This window comes from Chiroxiphia lanceolata, chromosome 17 (genome assembly GCF_009829145.1).
Source record: "Chiroxiphia lanceolata isolate bChiLan1 chromosome 17, bChiLan1.pri, whole genome shotgun sequence".
NCBI classification, from domain to species: domain Eukaryota; kingdom Metazoa; phylum Chordata; class Aves; order Passeriformes; family Pipridae; genus Chiroxiphia; species Chiroxiphia lanceolata.
In genome coordinates this window covers 948,108-971,511 of record NC_045653.1, presented here as the reverse complement: position 1 = coordinate 971,511, position 23,404 = coordinate 948,108, and the positions used below count along the sequence as shown (strand labels likewise).

The 23,404-nt window shown below is 40.6% G+C and overlaps 1 protein-coding gene across 7 annotated transcripts in view; it reads left to right on the top strand.

Moving 5' to 3' along the window:
- The window catches only part of PHF20 (PHD finger protein 20), a 74,877-nt gene that overhangs the window by 28,561 nt on the left and 22,912 nt on the right, over positions 1-23,404 (top strand). For 4 of the 7 annotated variants that reach the window (XM_032704626.1, XM_032704625.1, XM_032704630.1 and 1 more), the window contains 7 exons: positions 304-383; positions 3,766-4,153; positions 4,535-4,642; positions 5,608-5,784; positions 6,975-7,148; positions 14,227-14,505; positions 22,964-23,143. In XM_032704626.1, the coding sequence (XP_032560517.1) occupies positions 304-383; positions 3,766-4,153; positions 4,535-4,642; positions 5,608-5,784; positions 6,975-7,148; positions 14,227-14,505; positions 22,964-23,143 (1,386 nt within the window). The remainder of the gene's footprint in view (positions 1-303; positions 384-3,765; positions 4,154-4,534; positions 4,643-5,607; positions 5,785-6,974; positions 7,149-14,226; positions 14,506-22,963; positions 23,144-23,404) is intronic. The other 3 variants (XM_032704628.1, XM_032704627.1, XM_032704629.1) reach the window with 3 other exon arrangements.

The window sequence follows — 23,404 nt, the reverse complement described above, 5'->3', positions numbered from 1 at the left end:
TTATGTATCAGAATATTCCACCAAGAAAATTTTGGAATTTTTTGAGTAAAGTGCATCTAAGGAGCAACTCTATAAAGATTAGACATGCACCTTTATTCTGACCAGAGTTATTTTGGGTGACTTTGCTGAGTCTCCCTTATTTGGCCTGTGATGGGAGCTCTGCAGTTGAGGGTTCTAATGATGTAGATAAAGCACCTTTTGTTGTCTAGAGCTAAGTATTCAGCTGAAGTATTGGACCTGGTAGGAAATGCTCTGTTAAATAACTTCTGATCTTTGAACTCATGCTTTATTTTCAAATTTTAGGTACTTACACTGTGAAGTTTTATGATGGTGTAGTTCAGACAGTCAAGAACATTCATGTCAAAGCTTTTTCCAAAGATCAGGTAGGTATTGTGCTTGTGCTGCTAGTGTATTCGAAGATGAACAGTTCAGGTGGCTGGGTTTGATGAACTATAAAACATGAAATGAATGAAACACCCTTATTGCTAAAATACAGTATGTCTGAAATGAAGCATCTTAAAATGAAGAGGTTATGTGAACCTTTCTGGTGTGATTTCCAAACTCTTGGGTTCAGGTTTTTAAGTGCACCTCTTGAACTAAAGAAGTCATTGACATTAGTTTATGTATGCCTTAAAAATAAAGGGATGAAAACTGTGGAGGGGGCAGAAACTGTTCTTTCCCAAAGTAACTACTTAATTGTCCTGAGACTTTTTTTAAGAAACGTGGCTATTAATCTTTCACCTCACAACTTTGAGAAAAGAAGCTTTTTTTAACTATTCCTTGTTCTACTTCTGTGGTTTGGCTTTTCTACCAACCTTCACCTGCTCAGTGTGGTGGGTTCAGCCTTCAGCTCATGATGGAAAGTAGTAGTAAATCATTATATCAAAAAAAAAATAAATTGTCCTGCTTGTGGTGAGAAGGAAGAAATACTGCTTTGTACATTGATTTTCATGTGTGAGCACCCTGTAGGAAAGGCTGACAAATTCTAGTCATGAGTAACTTGGTCAAAGCTTCTTAAGTACCTGCTTCAGAATAATTTTCATTACAGGGAGGGTTTAAAAGTTTTAGATCTTTCATCAGCTATAACCTGTGGGTTTTTTGTCATGCCCTCTGCTTTTAGTTTTCTGACACTTGTTTGAGCAAAGGAATCGACTCTGTCTCCCCAGCACAAGTATTAAATGCAGATTCCAGGAGTGAATTATCAGTGATAGAATTTGAATTTGTCACTGTTGTGAGGAGGTGTGCCATTCCTTGGAGGTCTCCAGATTTCTGTATCTGCTAGGCTGAGAGGGAAAACTATTTCAGATTTGCCACAAAGTGCCCTTAGTAGCTTTTAAATGGTTATTGTGGTGCCAGGTTGAAGGTTGACTAATACTCACAAGGGAACTACCTGCATAATCTTCATTGCCATGAGAAATGTTTCCACCCTATTTAGCATTAAATAGATGAAGTTGAACAATCTGAAGAAAGATTCTGCATAAGAAAGCCAAAATATTTTGTGTCTCCTTCGGGAGTTTCATGTTTCTGCATAGCTCTGGAAAGTTTTTGAAAGGAGCTGAAGGAGTTGGGGTTTTTTTCTCCTTTTAACCATTGACCAGATTTCTCAGTCTAAGAGAATCTCTTTAAGTTATGCTAGAACATTTTTTCTGTCCTTTAGCATAAAGCAGTATAAAGTGAGAGTTTCCTAGTGAGCTCTGTTTACACAACCGGAAGTAAAGTTTAAAAAAAAAAATCCTTGAGCCACTGGAGAGCTCAGGATTTGGATACAAGTGTGAGTTAGGTGAGTGTAGATTCAGGTACAGCAGCGTGTTGGACGTGGAGGGGAAGGTGTCTCGCTCTGTTCTTCAGGAGGAGAGGCTGGAGCCACAAAGGCACACATGGCTCATATCTTAGTAGTTGTTAAGGGAAAAAAAGGCTCCAAACCCACCTGAAGGGAGCAACATAAGCTGATCAGAATTTCTTTAATGAGAGTGTAGAGGGTGTAACAGGCTATACTGAGCAGTGATGGTAAAATGCTAGTGACCTGAAACAGTGGGAATGTGCCTTTGAAAGGACATGCAGCTTTAGAGATCAGTGACATCAGGAGGTGATTCAGACATACTGTATTCATGATTCAGTTTCCTGAGAATATTTTGACTAAGATGGCTTATGAGAGTTCCAGTAGCACTGACTTGATTCAAATCAGCTGGTTCTGTGAGCAGCACAAGTGCTGAAACATAGTGCCTGAGGGGGGTTTTTTGAGTTGGTTTTGGGTGGTTGTTTTTTTTAATAATGAAGCTTCTCCCATAGCTATGGCACTTAAGGAGTTTACAGAAGACAGATTATTGTGATGTCTGGTAAAGGGGATGCTCAGACATCTAAAAGGTGAAAGGCTTTCTTCCCATTTTCTGAGTTGTTTTCATGAAATATATGGCAGTTCGATTTCACACTTTTAAACAGTGATTTATTTTTGTTTTTATTCTAGTCTGTCCCAAGTATGGTTGAAATAACATAGAGGGTGAAGCAGATTGCTTGTTCACCATTTTATTTAAGCATCAATATTATTTCTTAGGGCTATGGTCTGAAAATACCTTTAAAGGTATCACTTCATGTAAGCCACGGATAGACAGGAAGATTGGGGTGGAAAGAGGCAAGATGTAGTGCAGTACAAGGAAATAGTGAGTTTTAAGTGTATTCTCAAAATTTTTTATAGCTCAAATCAGCTGTCTCACTTTCTTTCCCCAAAGAAGTGTCAAGGTATTTAGCCTTTGCTGTCCCCTGATCCTGGTTTCAAGCTGAAGCTTCTTGTGCCCTGCAGAACTGTGTCTGGAAAGGAGCATGGTTGCTCCTTAATGCTTCAAGTTATTAGGCAACAGGAAGAGAGAAGGTGGTTGAACTAAAGGCAGTGTTGGCACATGACCAAATGGAAATTATTAATCCAGGTGCAAAGCTAGAAGGTTTATGTTCATTTGGGACAGCCAGAAGGAAGGGAAAAAAACCAAAATCAGTGTGTATCATCCTCCCCCCTTTCCAGGGATGTTAATAGGAAGCCTGATCACAAAAGGGAGAGGACATGAAGGAGCTGTTGGTACAGGGTGTTCTTCCTGGTCCAGTGTTATCTAATAAGAGCTCTGAGGAAATGAGGTGGCAGTTGAATGTTGCATCAGTAGCATGCTGGCCAGGGACTGTTAAGGATTTTCATGTCCTCTCATGCTGAACACAGATGACAAAAAAAGTTCAAAATTTTACATTTAAGTTTGAATGTGTGAATTCTAACATCACATGGTTCCTGATGACTTTGGTGATTGCAGTTGCTTTACATGACTCTGCCTAGCAATTTTAGCAGCAATTTTTTAGCAAGCTAACTGCAGGTCTGTTTTGAGTGAGACTCTTCTGTGAAAGGAAAGCAGTTTGCACATCCAGGTGATTGAGCTGTTTGCCCTTTTCTGTGCTCCAGAGTCCCACTCCTTCTGCAGTGTCCCAGGTAGACTTCAAATAGTACTGCACAAGCTGGTAGGGACTCAACCTGCACCCAAGAACAAAGGAACAGCAAGTCTCTTCTGCCCCTGAATTGTGCAGGAGGGATGTGTTGCACTGTACTCTTGCTTTGTCCTGTTGGCATTTCACCAGCTCACGTGGCTCTGAGTTTTAACTGGGGGTTGCAGTAGAACATGTACTTTTATCCTTTTTAAAACGGGACAGGGATGCAGGACTGCTCAATACAAAGGCAAGGGGTGACTTCAGACTGCAATAAGTTGATTTTCTTATGTCATTCTCTTTGTCTAGAATATTGTGGGTGATGCTAAGCCTAAGGAAAGAGGTAATGAAATTCCGTCATCTCCTGAAAACCGGGAGAAATTTAAAGAGCAGAGGAAAGCAGCAGGTAACGCAAAGAAAGACGAAGATGAAAAGACATTAAAGACTGAGAAACGAGTTAAGCAACCTGATAAAGAGGGAAAATTTATAGTCATCTCGGAAAAAGGCAAGGTCTCAGAAAAAAATATATCTAAGAATGGAAAAGAAGATAAAGAGAATATATCAGAGAATGATATGGAATATTCAGTAGATACACAAATTGAGAAGAAGCCTGAGAATGACAATGTAAAGAGTTCACAGGAGAACACAAAAGAAACTAAACGAAAGCGTGGCAGACCACCAGTAACACCTCCAACAGGTATGTAGCTAAGGTTAAATGTTTAGGCCATAAACTTACCTACAGGAATAAGAAGTGTCTTACTCTTTCACAGCCTACATCTCTAGAAACTTTTAAAAAAATTTAAGCTCCTCTTTGTTCAGGACAGCTGAGAGCATACTTGTCAGGTTTGGAGCCTCAGTGGCTTCATCAGAGATCAGATTTAGGCAGGTAACCTCCATGTATTATAAAACCTGTATTATGTATTATATACCCGCAGTAGGACTAAATGCTATGTGTGGGCAGAAAACGAGGTGGAGCTGTATTTTAGGTCGTAAGGCTTTGGAATTTGTGTTAATGTTTCAAAGCTTCATATCAATTCATATCAAAGCTTCAGTCAGTTTTTCTTCTCTATCTAAACAGAGCCAAGTTCCCAGACGCTGCAGCCCATAACTTTGGAGTTAAGGCGTCGGAAAATACCTAAAGGAGGTGATGTTCCAGCAAAGCGTCCCAGGATTGAAAAAAACCTGTGTGAGTGTTTTCTGCTACTCAACTCTCACACTATTTATATATATATAAAGGTCTTCAATCTTAAGGGATGGGGGAGGGGGAAAGTGTGTAATATTAACCTTGAACTCTGATAGATGCATTGACTGAAATTCGACACCCGTTTTTCTTATATTGGCCATTCATATGTGGCATCATACTGGAATTCCTTCCTAGATCTTGGAAGTTGGGTTTGGATAAAGGAGGCATCGGCTGTGAGCCTTGATAAAGAAGTTCACAGATGTAGGGGAGGCAGTGATTATATTGCCTCCGATATATAGAAGGTTATAAAAGCCTTAAAAGTTGTAGAAACTCCTTGGTTAATAGATGCAGGATTTACCACAGTGTTTAGCAAAGGCACTTTAATACTACATAAATGTTCATGTCACTGCAGCCAAATAGCTTTCTGCTTCATCTTAGTGTGTTGTGTATTGAGGTTGAAGAGCTTGAGTGTGGTGATGAGGAAAGAAAATTATATTCTCTGTAGTAGTCTCAGGACCAAGGAGGTGAAGATCTGAAGAAAGCTCTTTCCCTTCCTTAGGACCACAGAGTCTTAAAACTTTAGTGTGTGTACATTATTCAGCTTAGGGTCACAGTTGTTTGTGTATCTGAATTCTCATCTAACTCCTGCTATTACTTATGCCTGTGGTACAGCTGCTGTTTAGAATGTTGTGCCAGATACTGGTTGTATTTGTACTTCAATTCTGTTACTAGAAGAAAAAAGTTGAGAGCTCATTGTGATAGGCTTTTGCTGTATTTTTATTTTTATTTATAACTGTTACAATTGTAGCTTTTACAGAGGCTTAATCATCCAGACTTTTTAGCTTTTGCTGTTAACCTCAGTCCTTAAACACACTTTGAAACTGTTAGAGAGGGGAGAACTTAAGTTTGCTTGTGGGCTATTTAGTAATCCTGTAACTGCATGGTACCATTAAATATGTCTGTTCCAGCTCAGGAAAAATTCAAGAACTCTTCAGATAATGCTGAGAGAGACCAGATCCGGAGGCGATCTTCAAGACTCTCGTCCAGTATTAGCCATGAGATTTTAAATACGGATCTTGTCACAACTTCTGCAGAAATTCCGCCCTGGAAAGATGCAGTATGTAACCAAAAGGAGTCTGAGAAGGGTAAGTGGCTTCCTGGTGTACTCTGGATTTGTGTGGTGAGGTAGTTAGTAATCTACTTGTTATAAGCTCTGTATTTTCGCTCGCTTAACCTGCAGGCTCTGTATCTGCAATTAAAACCTGATTGCATCAGCAGTGCAGGGAAAACTCATGGAAAGTTTTACTCTCTCTGCTGTCCTGGTTGCATTTTGCTTTTGATTCCCTCTCCATCAGTAACCCTGGCATTTCCCTTGGGAGGTGGGAGCTTTTCCAGTGGAGGATAACTGATAACTGGCCTTGCAGAAGAATATTTTTCAACCTGTGGAACTCTCCGAATAAATAGTTTGGTTTGATTGTGGGGGTGGGTTTTTTGTGTTTTTGTTTTGGTTTTGTTTTGGTTTTGTTTTGTTTTTGTTTTGTTTTTGTTTTGTTTTTGTTTTTGTTTTGTTTTTGTTTTGTTTTTGTTTTTGTTTGTTTTTGTTTGTTTTTGTTTGGTTTTTGTTTGTTTTTGTTTGTTTTTGTTTTTGTTTTGTTTTTGTTTTGTTTTTGTTTTGTTTTTGTTTTTTGTTTTTGTTTTTTGTTTTTGTTTTTTTTGTTTTTGTTTTGATTTGAGGGTTTTTGGTGTTTGGTTTGGGTTTTGGGGTTTTTTTTGTTTGGCTTGGCTTTTTGTGTGTGTGTTTTTGTCTGTTTTTGTTTGGGGGGTGTTTTGGTTTGGGGTTTTGTTTGTTGGTTTAGTTTTGGATTTTTTGTGGTTGTTTTGGTGGGTTTTTTTTGGAAATGCAGGTTACGCTTGTGAAAATGAGGTAATCACAAAGTTTCAACACTTTCAGATTGAAGAAGTAACAACCCAAATGCTGAACTTACAGTTCTTACAGTTGAATCCTGTTGAACACAAAAAGCATCAAATGGGATGTTTTATTCTTAGACTTAGGGGAGAGAACACTCCCTTTTGTGCCCTTTTGGGGGAGCTCTGATAGTGGTTTGAGGAGACCTGTCCTATTTTGGGCTATAAACAATTACTTAGCCTGTGTGTTTCTGAGAGCTGTCAATGTAGAGTTGCTCCAAGGAGCTGTGTTGTGTGTGACTCCAAGAGCAGTCAGAGCATGGATGGGTATGGTTCTCCATGCAATGTGATGAACACCTTCCCCCCCCCAGTGTTCTGCAGTATGATTTTGTGTGCATTTTACTCAGTGGAAATCCTTTTCTTATTCCAGCCCAGTTAGAAATTCCTGTTGAACCTGACCAAAGTTTCAGTGAACAAGGATCACCTGGAAACACATCGCAAAGTGCAGCACTCGGTACAGATGCCAGTTTACAGGAAGGAAAAACAGAAGACACTGAGTGTTCCTCTGTTACTGTCAGAACTCAAGAACCTTCTGCTGCTACAGGTTCAGATTTTTCATGTTTAATATCGATGCGTTTCTTAAGGCAACTGATGCCAGGTGTTTTGTGCTTGTACAAGTGTTACTAACAAAAACTGTGCATTCTTGCAATGTTTGCGTTGGTAGAAAATGTTTATTTTTATTCCTTATGGACTTGGTTTTAATCTTGTGCTTTGGCAATGGACAGTGATCTTCTTAAAAGTGGAAATCATAATTTCTAAATGACTGGGTGTAATATTTCAGTATGAGTGATGAAGTTAACAAATGCTTGTTCTCAGTGTTTGGAATTCTGGATTAAGTTGGACTAACATCCTAAAAGATCAAGTTCTTTTATCCTTTCCATGCTGCAGGTATGTCATAACATTGCTGTTACTGCTGTCTGGGAATCCTGATTGTGCATTTTTATATCCTTATGTTTAGACTATTTAGAGGCTTTAGTGCAAATTTATGAAGCAGTTCAAACATTTCAGTGTCTGTCTTAATATATATATATTCTCTTTTCTCTTACCTGAGAGTGTTCCTACCTTGCTTTTTCAAATTAAAATTTCCTATGCAGATAGTACACTGTGTCAAAATGTGATGCTGTCCTGTGATTATTTCTCATAACTTTAATCCTTGGATCTACAGCTAAGTGGGAAAACTTGAACTACAGATTTCCTAGTTTCTGCTTTATCAAAAAAGCTGAATTTTAAATGGAACAGAGCATTTGGAGAGACTTACAGTTGCTCAGCATTGCTGGAGTAACGTCTGTGTGCTAACTTCCCTCCTGTTTGGTTATTTCAAATTCCCTGCTGCTTGCACATACCCTCTTCCACTGCCTCTGGGGGAACTGCACAGGTGGGATGTCCTCTCCCTTTGTACTCATGTGCACCCTCAGTGCAGGAAGGAACTCACCTCTTTCCTTTTGCTCAGGTTGGATGTGTAAATGGTCTTTTACTGTTTAGAACTCTTTTGATGTTGGTCTCCTTCAGCTGTTGCTGAGCATTTGTAATTTGGGCTTAGACTCGGGAGAATTCCAGCTGAATGTGTAACCCCTGTGTGTGTGTGGTGTTAGTCCCACTAATGGGGATGTGGGATGTGGTCTTCTCCTGAGCCTGCTTCATGAGGTACAGGCAGGAAGGCTGTGAGAGCAGAGCTGGGCTCACACCTACCCAAAGACTCTGATAGAGCTTGTGTACTCTTGTTCCTGGCACTTCTGTCAGGACTTGAGCAAGCTGGATTAATTTAGGAATATGCACTCACGTTGAATTCTGACCTAAAGTTCAACACGGTGGTGGTATGTACAACTCCACTCTTCTGAGCATGGATTTTGTTTTATTTAATTAAAGCCATCTCGTGTACAGTTATAAATGCCAAACATGCACCTGGGTGGACATCCAGATGTGACAAGCAGTTGTTTTTGTTGGAGAGAACTTGTAAGGATGGGGAATAAAAACTGTACTGGGTCTTCTTGAGTAAATACTGTCACCTGAAATCAAAGTACAAAAATCTACATTTCCATACTTAGAATCAACATTAGAAATGTTATGAACAAGTAGTTTATTGAGACGAGTTTTAAAATATGTCGATTCTATCATGGATAAATGCTTTGTAAATGTGTGTTTCCCTCCCCGTGCTCTGCCTTGCTCATGGGATCATACCAGTCCCTCCAGTGCTGAGGAGCTGCCTGATGGGGACAGCAGGGATCAGAGCAGTCCCTGCAGTGCTGATGGGGCACAGCAGGCCTTGCTCTTGCACCAGCTGCTGGGGAGGGGCATGGAGAGGCCTATGGGTAGGACCTGAAAATGCCTCCGAAAATCTCCTGTGGCTTCTTGCCCTCGTGGAAGGGGTGGTGTTACAGAGCCTGGGCATGTTGTCCTAAAAATAGCTGGTGTTGGAGGCTGAGAGCTGGGTTAACTCCTGTTGAGGGTGATTATGAAGGGAGCAGGTATGGATGGCTCCAGATAGAATAACTGTATGTCAGACAGTTATGCTTGTTGTGCGCTCAGTCTGCCCTGTGTATTAAACTGATTTTGGGGCTTGGGAAGAGAAGAAGTGCAGTCAGAGTAGGTGGTGCAGGTGGAAAATGGGGTGTTTATTGCATGCAAGATTCCCACAAAATACAGCACGGAAGTTCAGGTCAGCAGTAACTTCTGATACATAGAACAAGTGCAATATTGTAACCCTATACTAACATTTTTATTTGTAGGCTTTAATTCTAGTCACTTGATGAGAATTCATTCTCTTCCTAGGAAAGTAGGAAAGTACTGCAAAACACAATAATGTTAATAACCTTTATTTTCTTCAGTGTGATATGTTAGGGTTGTTAGTGAGTAATGCACCCTGGTAGTACTAATTTTACCCTGCATGATTTATAGGAAGAATGTAAAATTTATAGCATTTGAATATCAGGAATTTTTAAGGACAAAAGTGTTCTTTTTAAAGGGTGTTTTTCAGTGACTGGTTGGTAGATGATTCAAGATTCATAGTAGTTGCAGACATAACAGCACACACAGTCTGGAATCCTTTTATGATTGTATATTTTAAAATGTGTGTTGGTAATGTGTTCTGAAAGGGCAGTACAGCATTTCTTGTCAAAACTTAAGCTCCTTTTAAAATTTTTTCAACAAAATTCTGATTAATGTGGTAGTAGATAAAAATCCTGTTCTGCTGGCTTTTGGCACCTCTAAGGACAAGGGACCAGAAAGAGTGATCAGAATTTAGCTAAATCAAGTTGTCTTCCAAAAAGCTGGTGACAGTCTGGTGGCAAATCTTTGCAGCCAGTTAAAGCTGTGTTTCATATATCTGAAAACAGGCTTACAAGCACTGTTCAGTAGCTGTGAGTTTACTCTTACAAACTGATTGGACTTTAAAGGTGAGCTGCCTTTGCTTTGCACAGATCTGCTATTGTGTTTGTAGTTGTATTTCCCAGCACTCTTAAAATTACTTCTTTATTTGCATCGACGTGCATCGGGGATTCCATTTGCCTTATGCTCACACCTGTTTTTCTAATTTTGTTGCTCTTAGCTTTGGTTTCATTTAAGGAGAAGCATCCATTTGAGAGAGCTGCTGTTTTCCTGCAGCTCACCTGGGTAGGCTTTGATCCCTTCAAGGGAGGGTAGAAGTTGTCACTTGGAGCTTGCCAGTGTGGTAGGTAAATAAGTCCTTCCTGCCTTGTTCACTTAAAGCTCCTAATAATGAGGCACCGCGATCTGGTCCCAGTGTTTCAGTTACACCTCAAACTGCAGGTAGAGCCTTTACCTCCTCCCACCTGGCCCCTGTAAAGGTACATGGAGGGGCACATGGTGCACTGCACACTCACACCCTCACTGTGCAGCACAGGCTTCCCTGCTTTTATTGGTACCAATTTAGTTCCAGCTCAGGGAGGAAATAGTGAGGGGAGGGTTGTAGGAAATACTGCCTTGAGTAGTTCTTGCATCACCAAGTAGTGTTACAAGCTCAAAAAATCATGCCTTTATAAATGTGTAATGACCTGTGACTATTGATGCTGTATGTATTTCTTATACCAGGCATCTCCTTGTATGGATTCTGGATGCACTGGAAATGCTTGGAAGCTGTCCTTACCTAAAATAGTTTGAGAAGACCAATTAAGCAAGGTGTTTTTTGTTTCACAACTGAGATCTTGAAAGAAAGAGGTTTTTGAAAATGAAGGAAGAAATATAGTTTGAGAGCTTAAATGATGATCAGGAACACTTGGTGAGCTCAGGAAAAACAAGATTTCAGAAGAAATAAGTTGAAAGAAATAAGTAATTAGTGAGGTGAGAAGTGGTCCAAAGCACAGTGTGAAAACTGTCAGAAAGGTCGTGGTAACAATCAGTTGTGAAGATTATGTACCAGAGAATATGTGTCCTGGAGAGACTCTGTGTTTATTTTAACAGCAAGTGAAGAAATAATTTGATCTTCACATGGTATGTCTTTGGAGACCAGAAAATAGAGACTGGAAGTCTCCTCAGTTTAACAGGCAATTGTGTGTGGAGATCTGGTGGCTTGAAACTGCAGCCAGGCCAGCTTTAACTGGGGGGAAATGGGAAGAGTTCTGTGCACTCCTGGCTTTCTTCAATCACTTACCAGGGTGCCGCAGGAGATGCTGCAGGATGGCAGACCTTCAGTCAAGGTACTGTACTGCTGCCAAATATTCCTGTCCCAGCAGGAGTCAAGTCAAACAAAGAATGGGTGGTGGGGGAAGAACATCTCTGGTGGACTTGGAAGCTCCACACTGTGTGTTTTACTATGGACTTAGTGCTCAGTGTGACCCTTGGATCATTCAGCCCTGTGAAAACTGAGGGGTTTCCTCACTGGAACACCGAGGGGATATTTTTGAAAGTTAAAGCAGACACTGATGCTTGACCTTGAGTGTCTATGCTCAATGTTGTAATGGCTAATGGAAGGCCAGATGAGGAGTTTTAATTTTGGTTATAAACATGGAAAAGAAATAGCAGGTGTGAACTTACCATTAACTTCCCTCTGAAAAGGCAATTGCCTGAAAATCTGAAGATAATACAGCAAAACTTTCTCTCTATAGAAACCAGTTTTAGTAGCATGTGTTGTGAGCAAAAATTCTGTTTGTAAGGATGGCAGCTGCCCCTTTGGGTGTTGGTGTAGGAAGTGATTTCCACAGCACTCAACTGAGAGTGTCGGCTCTCCAGAGGCTTCCCTGGGTGGGGAAGTTGGGTATCAGCTGCCTGCTGTGCCCAGGTGACAGGGAGTTCTATTGTGTTACTTGTAGAGAAGGAAAATGCACCCAAATATGGTGGTGATAGGAATAAATTAAGCAATTTCAAATTGTGTGGGATTTTCTGCGTTTTTATTACTCTGAAGACATTCCTTTGGCATGTTGCAGTAAGCTTTTTGTCTGCTTTCTTTCCCCTTGCTCCATACCTTTGTTATCTCTTATTTCTAAGCTTCAGCTGACATGATCCTGTCCTCTCTTCTAACCTGTAGCTGATCAGTTAAAAGTCATTCCCTGTGTCTTTCTCCAGAGTTTGTCCAGCTCAGTGAAGGGGAAGTGCTCTGAGCTGGGATGCAGGGCCTCATCCCGACAGTGGTACAACAGTTTCCCTTGTCATCCCTGTAATTTTTTTTCCTAAGTCTTTGGACCCCATTACTCCCTTCTGCTGCAGTTACGTTTTCCTATCTTTGTGTTAGTTATTAAATAATAACAAGTTCTCAGCATTCATAGTCCTGAATGCTGGTTTTTAGCTTTACAGTCAAGAGAACCTTTCTGTGTTTGCTTTCACTAAACCCACAGCCATTGCACTGAGCCTCCCTGAAATACTTTTTCCTTCTTTCTGAATGCAGCTTTTGATGGTCTGCAGCATATTTTGATTTTGGTTTGGCAAACTTTGTCATTCTGCAAGTGCGATTCAGTAGTCTGTCTTTGCTGCAGTCCTGCTGATGTCTCTGTCAGCACATTCTTAACATGACTGTGCCATGAGCCTCCTGCTCCTTACTGCTGTGAAACCCCCAAAAGCAGTGCCTTCGTTTGTACTGTTTCCTTATGTAGAATCACTAAGTGTTCTTTCATCCAACCTGGTGTGCATACAAATTCATCTCTCCCTGTACATCAGCCTCTGTGGTGTCAGTGCTTATGTTTTCTCTGTGTTCCAGTTTTGTTTCTTTGTCAAGACACAGTCCTTCAGGGCTGAGTGTGCCTCAGGCACAGCTGTCTCGGGTGCCTCTCTGCACTGGGACATAACCTTTGTCTGCAGCTCAGTGACACTGTTTTTGTTGCTGCATGCCAAAAACCTGTAAGCAAACTGTCCTGTGTTTTTATCCCAGGATTGTATTGACACTACCTTTAACACTCCCATTCGATGCCTTCCTGCATATGGGCACTTTTAGAAAATCTTACTCTTGCTCATAATGTTTCTGGGTTCTTTTGTCCCTTGTTTTCAGCTGCTTCTACTGTAACGTCTTGATTTTCATTCATGCTCAGTCACTGTTGCTACGTCTGGGTCTTGCTTTTGAACACTTCTTGCTTAATCCTGCAAGTTGAAAATACTTATAAATAATATTTTAGTACTGGCAAAACAAATTCAAAAATTGTATTTGGAAGCTGTTTTTTTAGAAATGACACCTTTTTGAAATTGTGTCCTAGTTGGAGAGGGATTTTGTGACAGTGTGTGTATTAGTGATGGATAATTGCATAGAGCTCTTTATATCTGAATGTTTCCTAATTTTTACCTCTCCTATGTTGTATTGCGTACAGATAGTGGTGACAGTAATCTGATTTAGTTTAAAATGTTTCTTTTGTATGTTTCTTAGCAAAAACATGAATTAAAAGTTTCTGAAATGGTAAAACAGGAACTAGGAGTTTACCAGGTCAATTTAGATACAGCCCCAAGTTGCATGGCAGTGCTCTGTAGAATAGGTGCCTTAAAATGTTTTTCTGTTTGAGCCTGAAAACGTTCCTTGCTGTTTTTGAGAAACTAGGTAACTATAGCTCATAGGGAATGTTTTGTAACAGATGCAGGCAGTTTTCCTTTTGCTTGGTTTCATGCTTTCATTGCTGCTTCAAAATTGAAATAAATTTCAATTTTACTTGAAAAAATTTTTTCTGACATATTGCTTCCATTGTCCTTGGAAATAGCCAGGCTGCAGGGGTGGGAGCCAGAAAGCAGTAGCAAAGTAATGGTTAGCAGAGAAGCAAAACTGTTTTCCTTGGAAAGTGCTTTCACCAAAGGTGTGAATAGTTATAAACAATTAAATAAATACTTTATAGAACATTACTTAGAGACATAATCTCTGTGTGATTCAGTCTTTTAAGTGAAGGAGCACTTATACACTGGTATCAGCTGTTGGGCAAGGGACTCAGGGAAGCAAAATGTTATTTTCTAACAGTAACTTACTCATAAAAACACTGACTCCATGATAACCAATTTTTAAGATCAGTGTAGGCCGGAGTTTTCCCTTTAAAGCTATTGACCTTAAAGGCAGATACAGCATTAACATTTTATTTTTAGCATTTCATGGCTAATATGTTTGAATGCATGCTTACTTAACTTTTTTTGATGTTTTAAGTTTAGGAAACCATTTGATAAATATAGCCAATGCATGGGGGAATTTATCTGTTTTGTTCTTACAGTAACAAAACCTTGTAGGAGAACAGACTTTCTTGCATCAAAAAAAGCTGCAACTGTTGACCAGGATCACAAGTTTAGATGCAAGTTCTTGGACTGTTCAAAATCCTTCCGCAAAGCCAAGTTATTGCATTATCACATGAAATACTTTCATGGAGTGGAGAAGGCTGCAGAATCACAGCAGAACCCTGTAAAAAGAAATATTCAAACCAGAGCTTCTTTGGCTTCTGAAAAAGCTAATCAAGAAAGGTCAAAAAGAGGACGGAGCACAGCTGGTTCACTGTGTAAGTATGGTGCTGATCTCTTCCTTTTTTTTAAACAGCAGCAGGCAGGACAGGTGGAAAAGAACAGAAATGGATTTTCTTTTGGGCTTAAGGAGTCTTTCTAGGGCTCAGTCTTAGCATTTTTCTATGTGGAGAAGAAATATAATATGTGTGCCCATGGAGTTTTAGAGAAAATAATACTGAAGAAATTCCCTTCTCTAGAAATACGGATCATGTTCTGGTAAAGAACTCACTATGCATCTTCTCTTACTTTTCTGTAGCAACTCACTTGCACCTTAAACCTCTGTTCCTTTTTAAAAAATACAGTTCCCTGAGTTTCTGACTTGATTTCTGTTTCTCTCCTGGCTTGACAAATAGTACTGGTTGAAGACTTCTGTCCTTTTCTGTATTAGGGAAAAAGTCTGGGTAACTCCAGTTCTGTCCTATTTCTTCCTTGGTCTTTACATTTCATGGGCTGCCTTCAAGCATGTGCCTGGCTAGAAATCCGGTTTCAGTTCCTGAAATATTTACTGTTCTGTGGGCTGAAAAATCCTGGTATTTAATAAATGCAGTTGTTTCAAATGGGCTTGAAAAAGATCCTCACACAACATATGGGTAATGGAAAGGAATAAAAACTTAATAGTTAGCAAAAAAACCCCAAACACATTCTTTTGTTTGTTTGTAAGTTATAACTTCTTCAGTTTGCAAAATCACATTCGCTTCTGCTTCCTCTTCATTGTCTGAAGCACTTTCTGCCCAGTGCATGACACTGGCGTGGCAGTGTAGGTCTGGTGTGAACTGCAGTGGGATTGCTGATAACCTGGGCAGACTTTGCTCTTGTGGACTGATATCTCTTTGTACTGCGGGCCCATAAAACTAGTCATGTCTTCTGTCTTTTCATTCAACCTCTCTTATAAAATCCAGCTTTCTCCTTGCTGAATTCCTCAGTGTTTTTGTCTTTCCATTTGATCTTTCATTAATATTCTGTTTAAGAATTTCAATCTTGCAAGTTGCTTACAGAGCTCCAGCTCACCACAGCAGAAGATACCTTGTCTTACTTTGCTTCATGGCTGCTTTTCTTATGAGTCCAGAAAACAATTTTTCGCTTGAGGTGCTACTGCTTGTTCCTAAAAAGATCAGTGAAACTTTACATACTGTTATTACATGTAACCCCCAAATACTTCTGTAGGTTTAAATCCTACAAAGGCATAAGATTGGATTAGGTAGAGATAGTTTTCTTTAGATATATTAGGATGTGATGGCTTGCATGTGTTATACTGTGCATGCAGCTTAACTGAGCCCAAATACCGCCTTGAGGAACACACCTGAGACTAGGCAGTGTGAACACTGGCTGCTGACAAGTGCACAGGGATCAAAACAGGCTTTGTGCATCTCATGTGCTTCTCCGTTACCAGACTTCTGTTAGGGTCTTTCTAACTTCATAATTATTTTGACTTGTGAAGTAGTTTTCCTGTGATTGTCTTGGATGTACTGACTAGTGACTCAAGATCTTGACCCTTCCATTTATCCTTTCCAAGTGCACACTGTTGCTTTCATGTCATCATCTCATCATAATTCCTTGTGGTGTTGAGATGTAACTGTATTTGCTTATTTTTAAGCCCCACCCCTCTCATTCCCCTTTTGTGGATAGATACTTTTCACCTGGATCATTTCCATGATGGGCTTCATAGGATCTCCCTGCTCTCAGCCCCTGGGGTGTGCTGACAGCTGGTGAACAGCACATCAAGGTGGAAGGTGGGCTGTAAAGATCTCCAGTCACCTTCACAGTCAGAGCCTGCTGGTGTGAAACTACACTAAGGTTTTTCTTGATGAGGAAAAGTAATGTCATTATATATTAGTTACAGCATATGTCTGATACTAAGTGCCATTGGTTTGTAGCTCAGTGTATGTTCTTAATTTCTCTAGTTTTTGTTGTGGTACCACACAGTCCAAACCAGAGTTAATGGGGTTATGAGCTCACACTGTTGTATTTGAAGTTCTGTTCTTCTGTCTTAATGGCACACGTAGGAAGCCAAGTCTGCTAAGCAAGACTTTCTGTGTACTGATGCTTTTATGTCACCTTTTCAAAAGGCTTTTCAGGATGTACTGCTTAGAGTGAAGGCTTTTGAATCCATAATTCAGTCCAGGATGTGGTGGGTCTACTTTTCATCCTTACAATCCTTCTGTGAGCAAAAATTCTCCTGTTCAAAGAGAATATATTTAAATTATTTTACCTTTGGTACAAATGTCCTTTTCTTATATATTAGGTTGATTTTTAGTGCTTAAGAAAAGGTGGGTATTTCTAACAGATAAAGCTTTAGAAATTATGAGTCTTGTTATTCCATAAACTTGAAGATGCTCTTGCTTTAGAAGCTTTGTCACACTTAGGTCCTTATTTGACAAGTTTTATTTTAGAGTTCTGAGACTCCTTACTGTTTCTGCTACACATAAATAAATGGTGGGGGTGGTCTGTTACTCGATATAAAGTGAAAATACTTTTTGCGCCTAAAGTTCTAGAAAAATCTGCAATATTCAAAACAGTAGCAAAACTTTTTCCGTGCAGTGCTTAAAATTAGAATTTCAACACGTAAAAAAGAAGATGGATGTAAGAGGTCTTCAGTGACCGTGTTGTGGCATGTGAGAAGGAACAACTTAAATATAATTGCTTTGCATTACAGTGGAGACTGAAATTTTGACATCTGAAATGTGAATTGTGCCACTTGGTGTTGGCATCAAAGTTTGAGTGAGCTGGAGAGGTTAGTGTTGGACTGATTTGTCCTGTCACTCCCTTTTTCCAAAGAAGGATCTTGCCTTTGCAGTGGCAAATTTGACAGATAGCTCTCTAAGTTCTGTGGTGGCTCTGAACAGAGGGGAAGGAACTACCATTGCCTGCTGCTTGTATTTTATATATGCCTTACAGAATATGCCTGAATAGAGTGACTGGGACTTTAAGGCCACTGGATGTGTTCAGGCAATACCTCTTTAATTAATTAGGAAGTACTATGAAATCATGATGATGGAGCAGCTCCTCCCCCATGCCCATGTTACAACACTTACCTCCACAAGTTGCTGCTATTTGGTCTCCAGGAAAGAATTGTTCTCCCAGAGAAGGCCGTTGATTTTGTGTCCCCCTGGACCACAGGAGATGGAGGTATTCCTACCCTCAGCTCTCAGGTTGCATCGCACCTCAGCAGAGCCACCTCTGGTAAAGAGGAGGGTGAGACCTGCACTGATGCGTGTGGGTGCAGGAGCTTCCAAGAAGTGTTTTGAGCCTGGACCGCAGACACTTCTCACTTCTCTTTTGTCTTAGACAAGAGAGTTGTTTCAGGTTCTGACAGTTCAGATTGAGATTTCTATCAGACTTCTCTCTTGGGAATTGAATGTGGTGGAGTATCTCTGGCAGGTTTTGTCAGTTTGTTACTTGTTGATTGCTGCAATAACAAAATGGAGTAGAACTGGATTTCATGCCTGTATGCATTAGTCTTAAGACAGGCTTTTTTCTTTGTGTCCCTTCTCTTTTGCTGCAGAACCCCTTCGTTTACTATTGAAGTATGTCATCACATAGTGTAACTTGTGCCCTGCAGACACTTATTGTAAACAACATTCTCTGAAGGTACCAGTTTTCTCCTTCAGATATGTCTGTCTGTCCATGTAAAGTACCTGCAAATGGTTATTCTTAATAAAGATTGCTGTGTCTCTTCCTAGACCACTCCAAGGGCACGAGGCATGGAATAGCTTCCTTTCATTCTTTCTACCTGTAACTCAGAATTTGAACATCTCAACTTTGAGTTTTTCTGAATTGGTGGCTTTCATTTTTTAGTAAAATATCTTCATTTTGAGGTTCAGCAAAATGTAGTTCATGCCTTTCACGTTTTCTGAAAGGTGAAAGTCAAAACCTGAGTGCCTGCACAGCTGTTGTACCCCATGTCATGCCTTGGTGAGGCCCTCTACTTGATAAGGACTGGAGACTTCTGAGAAGACTGTAACCTCATTAGATGGGAACAAGTAGGGGAGTTGATAACGTGTGTGCGAGGAAGTGCTATCATAGGTGATTTATGTGTTCTTGAAGCTCTTCATAACCACTTAGTAGTGCTGACAGACCTTACACTGCCCCTCAGCACAATTGCTGTAGTAACACGGACCTCATCAGTTGATACTACCCATTTGCTCCTAGGACATTGTGCAGCTCCCCTGAGGAGTTTTACTCCTAATGGAAGGTAAAATAAGTTTTGGGACTTCAAAAATGCTGTTCAGTATTAGGCCCTGGTTTAGTGTGTGGATACGTAACAGTAGCCTCGGTCTAGGAAGATGCTGCCAGTCTTGGCTCTGCTGTGTTCCTTGCCATGAGAGAGAAAAGAAAGGAACAGATCTGCGGTTTGTAATTTGGAGACTGTAGAAAATCTGTCCCTACTGTGGAGTCCATAAAAGGCACTTAGAGAAGGAAAAAGTCAGTAGGTTTAAATTTTTTTACGTAACTTCATTGTTAGAAAATTCTGCCTGCTCAGAGTTACAGTATGTCCTGATAGTGAATAAATGACTTAATGCATGCATTCTTTACATGAATGCATGTAAAGAGAAAAGAGGCTTTGTCCTTATTCATGTTACTGATGAGATCTGAATTGTGCATGCGTAGGGTTGGCAAACATCTCAGACATCTGGTTGTTACTGGTAGCTGTTCACAGGTGAACCTCTGGCCTGTGCTGTAGTGATTGATTGTCAGGTTGATCCTTTGGGGGATTTTTCTGTGTCCTCTGAATTCTGGCTGCCTTTTTGCTAGGCAGTGGGATGTGCATGGTGATCTACAAACACAGGGCTTCTCCTGGCAGCGGGTGAAGATGTGCATTAACACCTTCCTTGTTCTGCAGAATTGCTGATAGTCATTGGTTTGTCCTGACAACACTGTGTTTGGTGTGTGGGGATGGCTATGAGTCAGGATGATACGTGGTCTTTCAGATCTTGAATGATATCCAAAATATCATTCGCTGGATATTCTCAGCAAATGATCTCACAGCTGTGGATGGTGAATACTGTCTGATTCACAACACAAGACTGGGAATGCAGTCTCTTTGCTTCCTGGGAATGCCGAGTTACCTTCTGACCTGGGGTCTGACATCAGTGTTCCAGGGGGACATGAAGCTCTTGCCTTGCCTGTCACCAAGCCTTGGTGTGCTCAGGAGTAAGTTCTCTGAAGCTCTATCTTTGTGGTTTCTGCATGGCTGAGGTGGTTTCAGATCTCAGCTCTGTATTTGTTGATTTCTAAGATCCTTCACTGTTTGTGGGTCATCTCATCCTATGGAAGAGGATAAGTTTTCCAGGTTTAGGAGGGAGGCCTGAAACAACTCCATGGGAGAAGGCTGGGGGCAGTTAATCAGGAAGCCTTCTTGTCTCCAGTATCTTGTGAACTTATCTCCTGTTCCTTTTAGTGGTATTTAGTGTAATCTGAGCTAGAAATTAATCTGCTCTGATGTTTAATCACCATGTCACTGTTCAAGAAGAGGGAAGGTGTCACTGGCCAGGATATCAGGAGGCTTTTTGTGCCTTTTCTGATTTCCCTGAGGTGGGACACAGGTGCAGGTGTCTTCATAGGGCCTGCACAGACAGCTTTAGGAAACACATGGGGGTCTCCTATGCAGTCCTAATGGGAGTCTCCAAGAGTGCAGCCCTGCTGTCACTACAGCCTCACAGTATAGTTGGCTTGGGACTGGGTGGAGGCAGAGGAGTAGGAAACCTTCTGGAGGGTGAAGGTTGGCTTGGGGAATCCAGAGGATGGAAGCAGGTGGCACACTCTGTGGGTGGTATTAATGCAGGATGGGGGAAATGTGCAAGTTTTAAAGCCACATGCCTAAATACAAGGTCCTGGTTGTGGTTGTTATGAATAATTGCACTTTGTTCTTTAGGGGATAATTTTATAAATTGACCTGAGTTATACTTGCAAGGGGAGAGGAAAAAGGACACTTCAGTGTGGAAGGTTTGCAAGTTGGCATCTCCATGGCATCAGTTTTGATGTTTGCTGTCCCAAAAGTTTAGGATAAATTTCCAGGTTTTTTTTTAATCTCATCTTCTCAAATTTAATCACAATTCATAAAATACATTTCACAGTGCTCAGAGGTCTTGTAGACCCTCTAAACTTTTTTATCAGTGGAACAAAGGTGTTTCAAAACTTAATGTGTTTGTGTCAGTTATTGAAGAAAAATACATCCAGTGTATGAAAGAGTTCCTTGAGCTCCCCCAGGACTGTGTTACAGGGGGCTGAAATATCTTAGATTATTATTAACCTGTGTGTCATAAAAGATAAGACATATTCTTGGCAAAAAAAAAACTCCTTAAAATTTAGTCTCACAAAGCTAAAGAGACCCCAATGGACATGAAATACTGTTCTGTTGACCCAGAGCCTGTGTGCCCTGGTCTGAGCCCACAAGAAGCCCAGATGCCCTGTGCTCTTTCCAAGACTGGTGGGATCAAGGTACCCATGGGTTTCTTAAATGTTAATTCATGAAATTGAGTTGAGCTGTTGGGAGCAGGGAAAGCTAGGAGGGAAACCTGATGAAGGTTGTCTGATTTGTATGGATTTTTTTGTATTGTAATTTTGGGTTTCTCTGGGATGACATTCTGTGAATATTTTTTACAGGCATTTTTGTTGCAGCGTGGTAGACAATCAGGAAAGCTGGAAAAGGGCTCGTTTATGTGACTTCTCACCCTGTGCTGCAACAAACTGCATTTCAGAAAGTTTGTTAGGGCACTGGTGTTCCCAAAGAGATTATGAAGTACTCTAATCTTATTTCTCAGCGACCATGTAACCATGGGAAAAAGTTTTCTGTCTGAACTGATGGTGTCTTGTTCAACCCCTGGTCATGGAAGTCCGCAGAAGAGCAAATTCTGTTAGTAGGAAGTCTTACAAAAGTAGACCCAGCTTAAAAACAAACAAGCAAACAAAAACAGCAACAAGAAAATGAACAAAAAACCACGACAAACCCTCTTTATACTTATTCCTGCAAGAGGAGTTAGTCCTGTTGCAAATGAAAGGTCATGCATGTACTGTGGTGCTAATCAAGGAGTATCTTCTGGTTTTGGTAATTCTTTCTGGACAAAACCTGCTCCTTTCTACAGTCTTGCAGCTCTTGAGGTAAATAAGCACCCAGAGAAAGGCACCAGTGCCTGGCTGGACAAAAGGCACCTTTTAGAGTCTTGGATGGAAGTCAGGGTTTTGTTTAACTTCTGTCCTTTGGGGCTGCTGTAAAGCAGTAGGGCAGGTGACTAGAAGATACCAGTTTGATTACAGAAATAGCTATGGGTGGCTCCTGTTCTTTTTTTCTTTTAAGTTCTAATGCATCTTCAGAGTGAGAGGACCAGGGAAAATGTCATCTGATGGCCTTCAGGTTTCTGCATCTTGGACTTCCTTTTGCCTGAGGAGATCCACTTGATCCTGAAAGCTCTGCAATGTGCCTTGTTATTGCTTCAGCTTGAAATGTTGAGCAGGGCAGGGGGCTTGATACCATTTCTTCTCCTAAGTGTGTTCTCTAGGACTCTTTTCCTTCTCTTTTTAGTCACTTTCAGGTTCTACTCAGAATTATTTAATTAGAGGTGTCCAAGAGGCATGTTAATCTTCAGACAAGAAGAAAGTTACCCTAAGTATCCACTGAACTTTTGAGGTGCTTGTGATGATAGAATTGGACATTTTGATGCAAGTCAGCAAGATGTCACCTTGGCCGCTGGGTCTCACTGACTTATTAATAATGAATATTGAACTCCAAAATGTCAGTGTACTGGTCTGGTTTACTCTGCTGTACTACTTGCCTTGCAGCCTTAGCTTTTACCATCTTCCTCACTCTTTTTCCATGTCCAGGAGTTGTTCAGGAGGAGTTGCTCCCTGGAGTTAGGAGAAGGAAACTGGCTTGACTTAAATAATAATAAATGGAATCTCAGGTGAAGCCATTTCTGTATCTCATGATTTTTATGAATTTTAGGTAGTGATTCTGAATTCTTACATCTCGCTCTTGCTTGAAACACTGTTGTTTCAGTGGTATGTATTTTAAAACTGCTCTTCCTTATATGTGCAGAGCTGCTTTATGCCATTTCTATGTGCCTCCTTACAAAGCTCACTTTGAGGACAGGCTGTGGTTCCTCTCACTAAAATAATAGGGCTCCTTTTCTCTTGGAGAAACTAATAAAAATGACTTGACCCATACCTCTGCCAAACTGAACTGTTTCTCTTTCCTCTTTTCTTTGAAGTCACAGTATTTCTGAAAGAATAGAGCTTTGGGGAATGCATGTGCATCCACTGTTTCTTTTTGAAGGGAAAAAACCCTCAACAAACCAAACAAGAGCACTGGAGGTTTGAGCCTTTCAGTCAGGGCTAGGACTGAGCTGAGCAGTGTCTGATCAGAAACACTCCACATGGACTGCCAGAGCTGCTGCTGCTGAACTAGACTGACTTTTGAAAGTATTTAAAGCTTGGACTTGGTCTTTGTTCTCTTTGTAGATGCTCCTCTACACATAGCCCTAAGGAGTACCCCATATAGAGATGAAAAAATAGAAAAGAGAAGAACTTCAACTCCTGTAAGTGCATTAAATAGTCACCGCCATTCTCTTAGAGACCAAACCAGGAACCACATAGCGAGAGCACTGCGGAGGCCTCGGGACAGAGACAGAGTTGGACATGGTACGGCTTTGGGTTTAACATGCAGAGTTAAACTTGGAAAGTCTTGGAAAACTTTTAAGCGTTGTAAGGAACTGATAATGTTGATAGCACATGTTCTGTATACCTACTTTTAGAGAGAGTAATTTTGTATAAATGTAGGGTATGAAATGTAAGCAGTGCTGTTTCACTGTCATTTGGTAACTTTTCTTGCTGTCTTCATTGGGGTTTATTCTTCCCAGTCAGTGGGTAATATCTTTAAGATGTAAAAAGTACTTGAAGTAT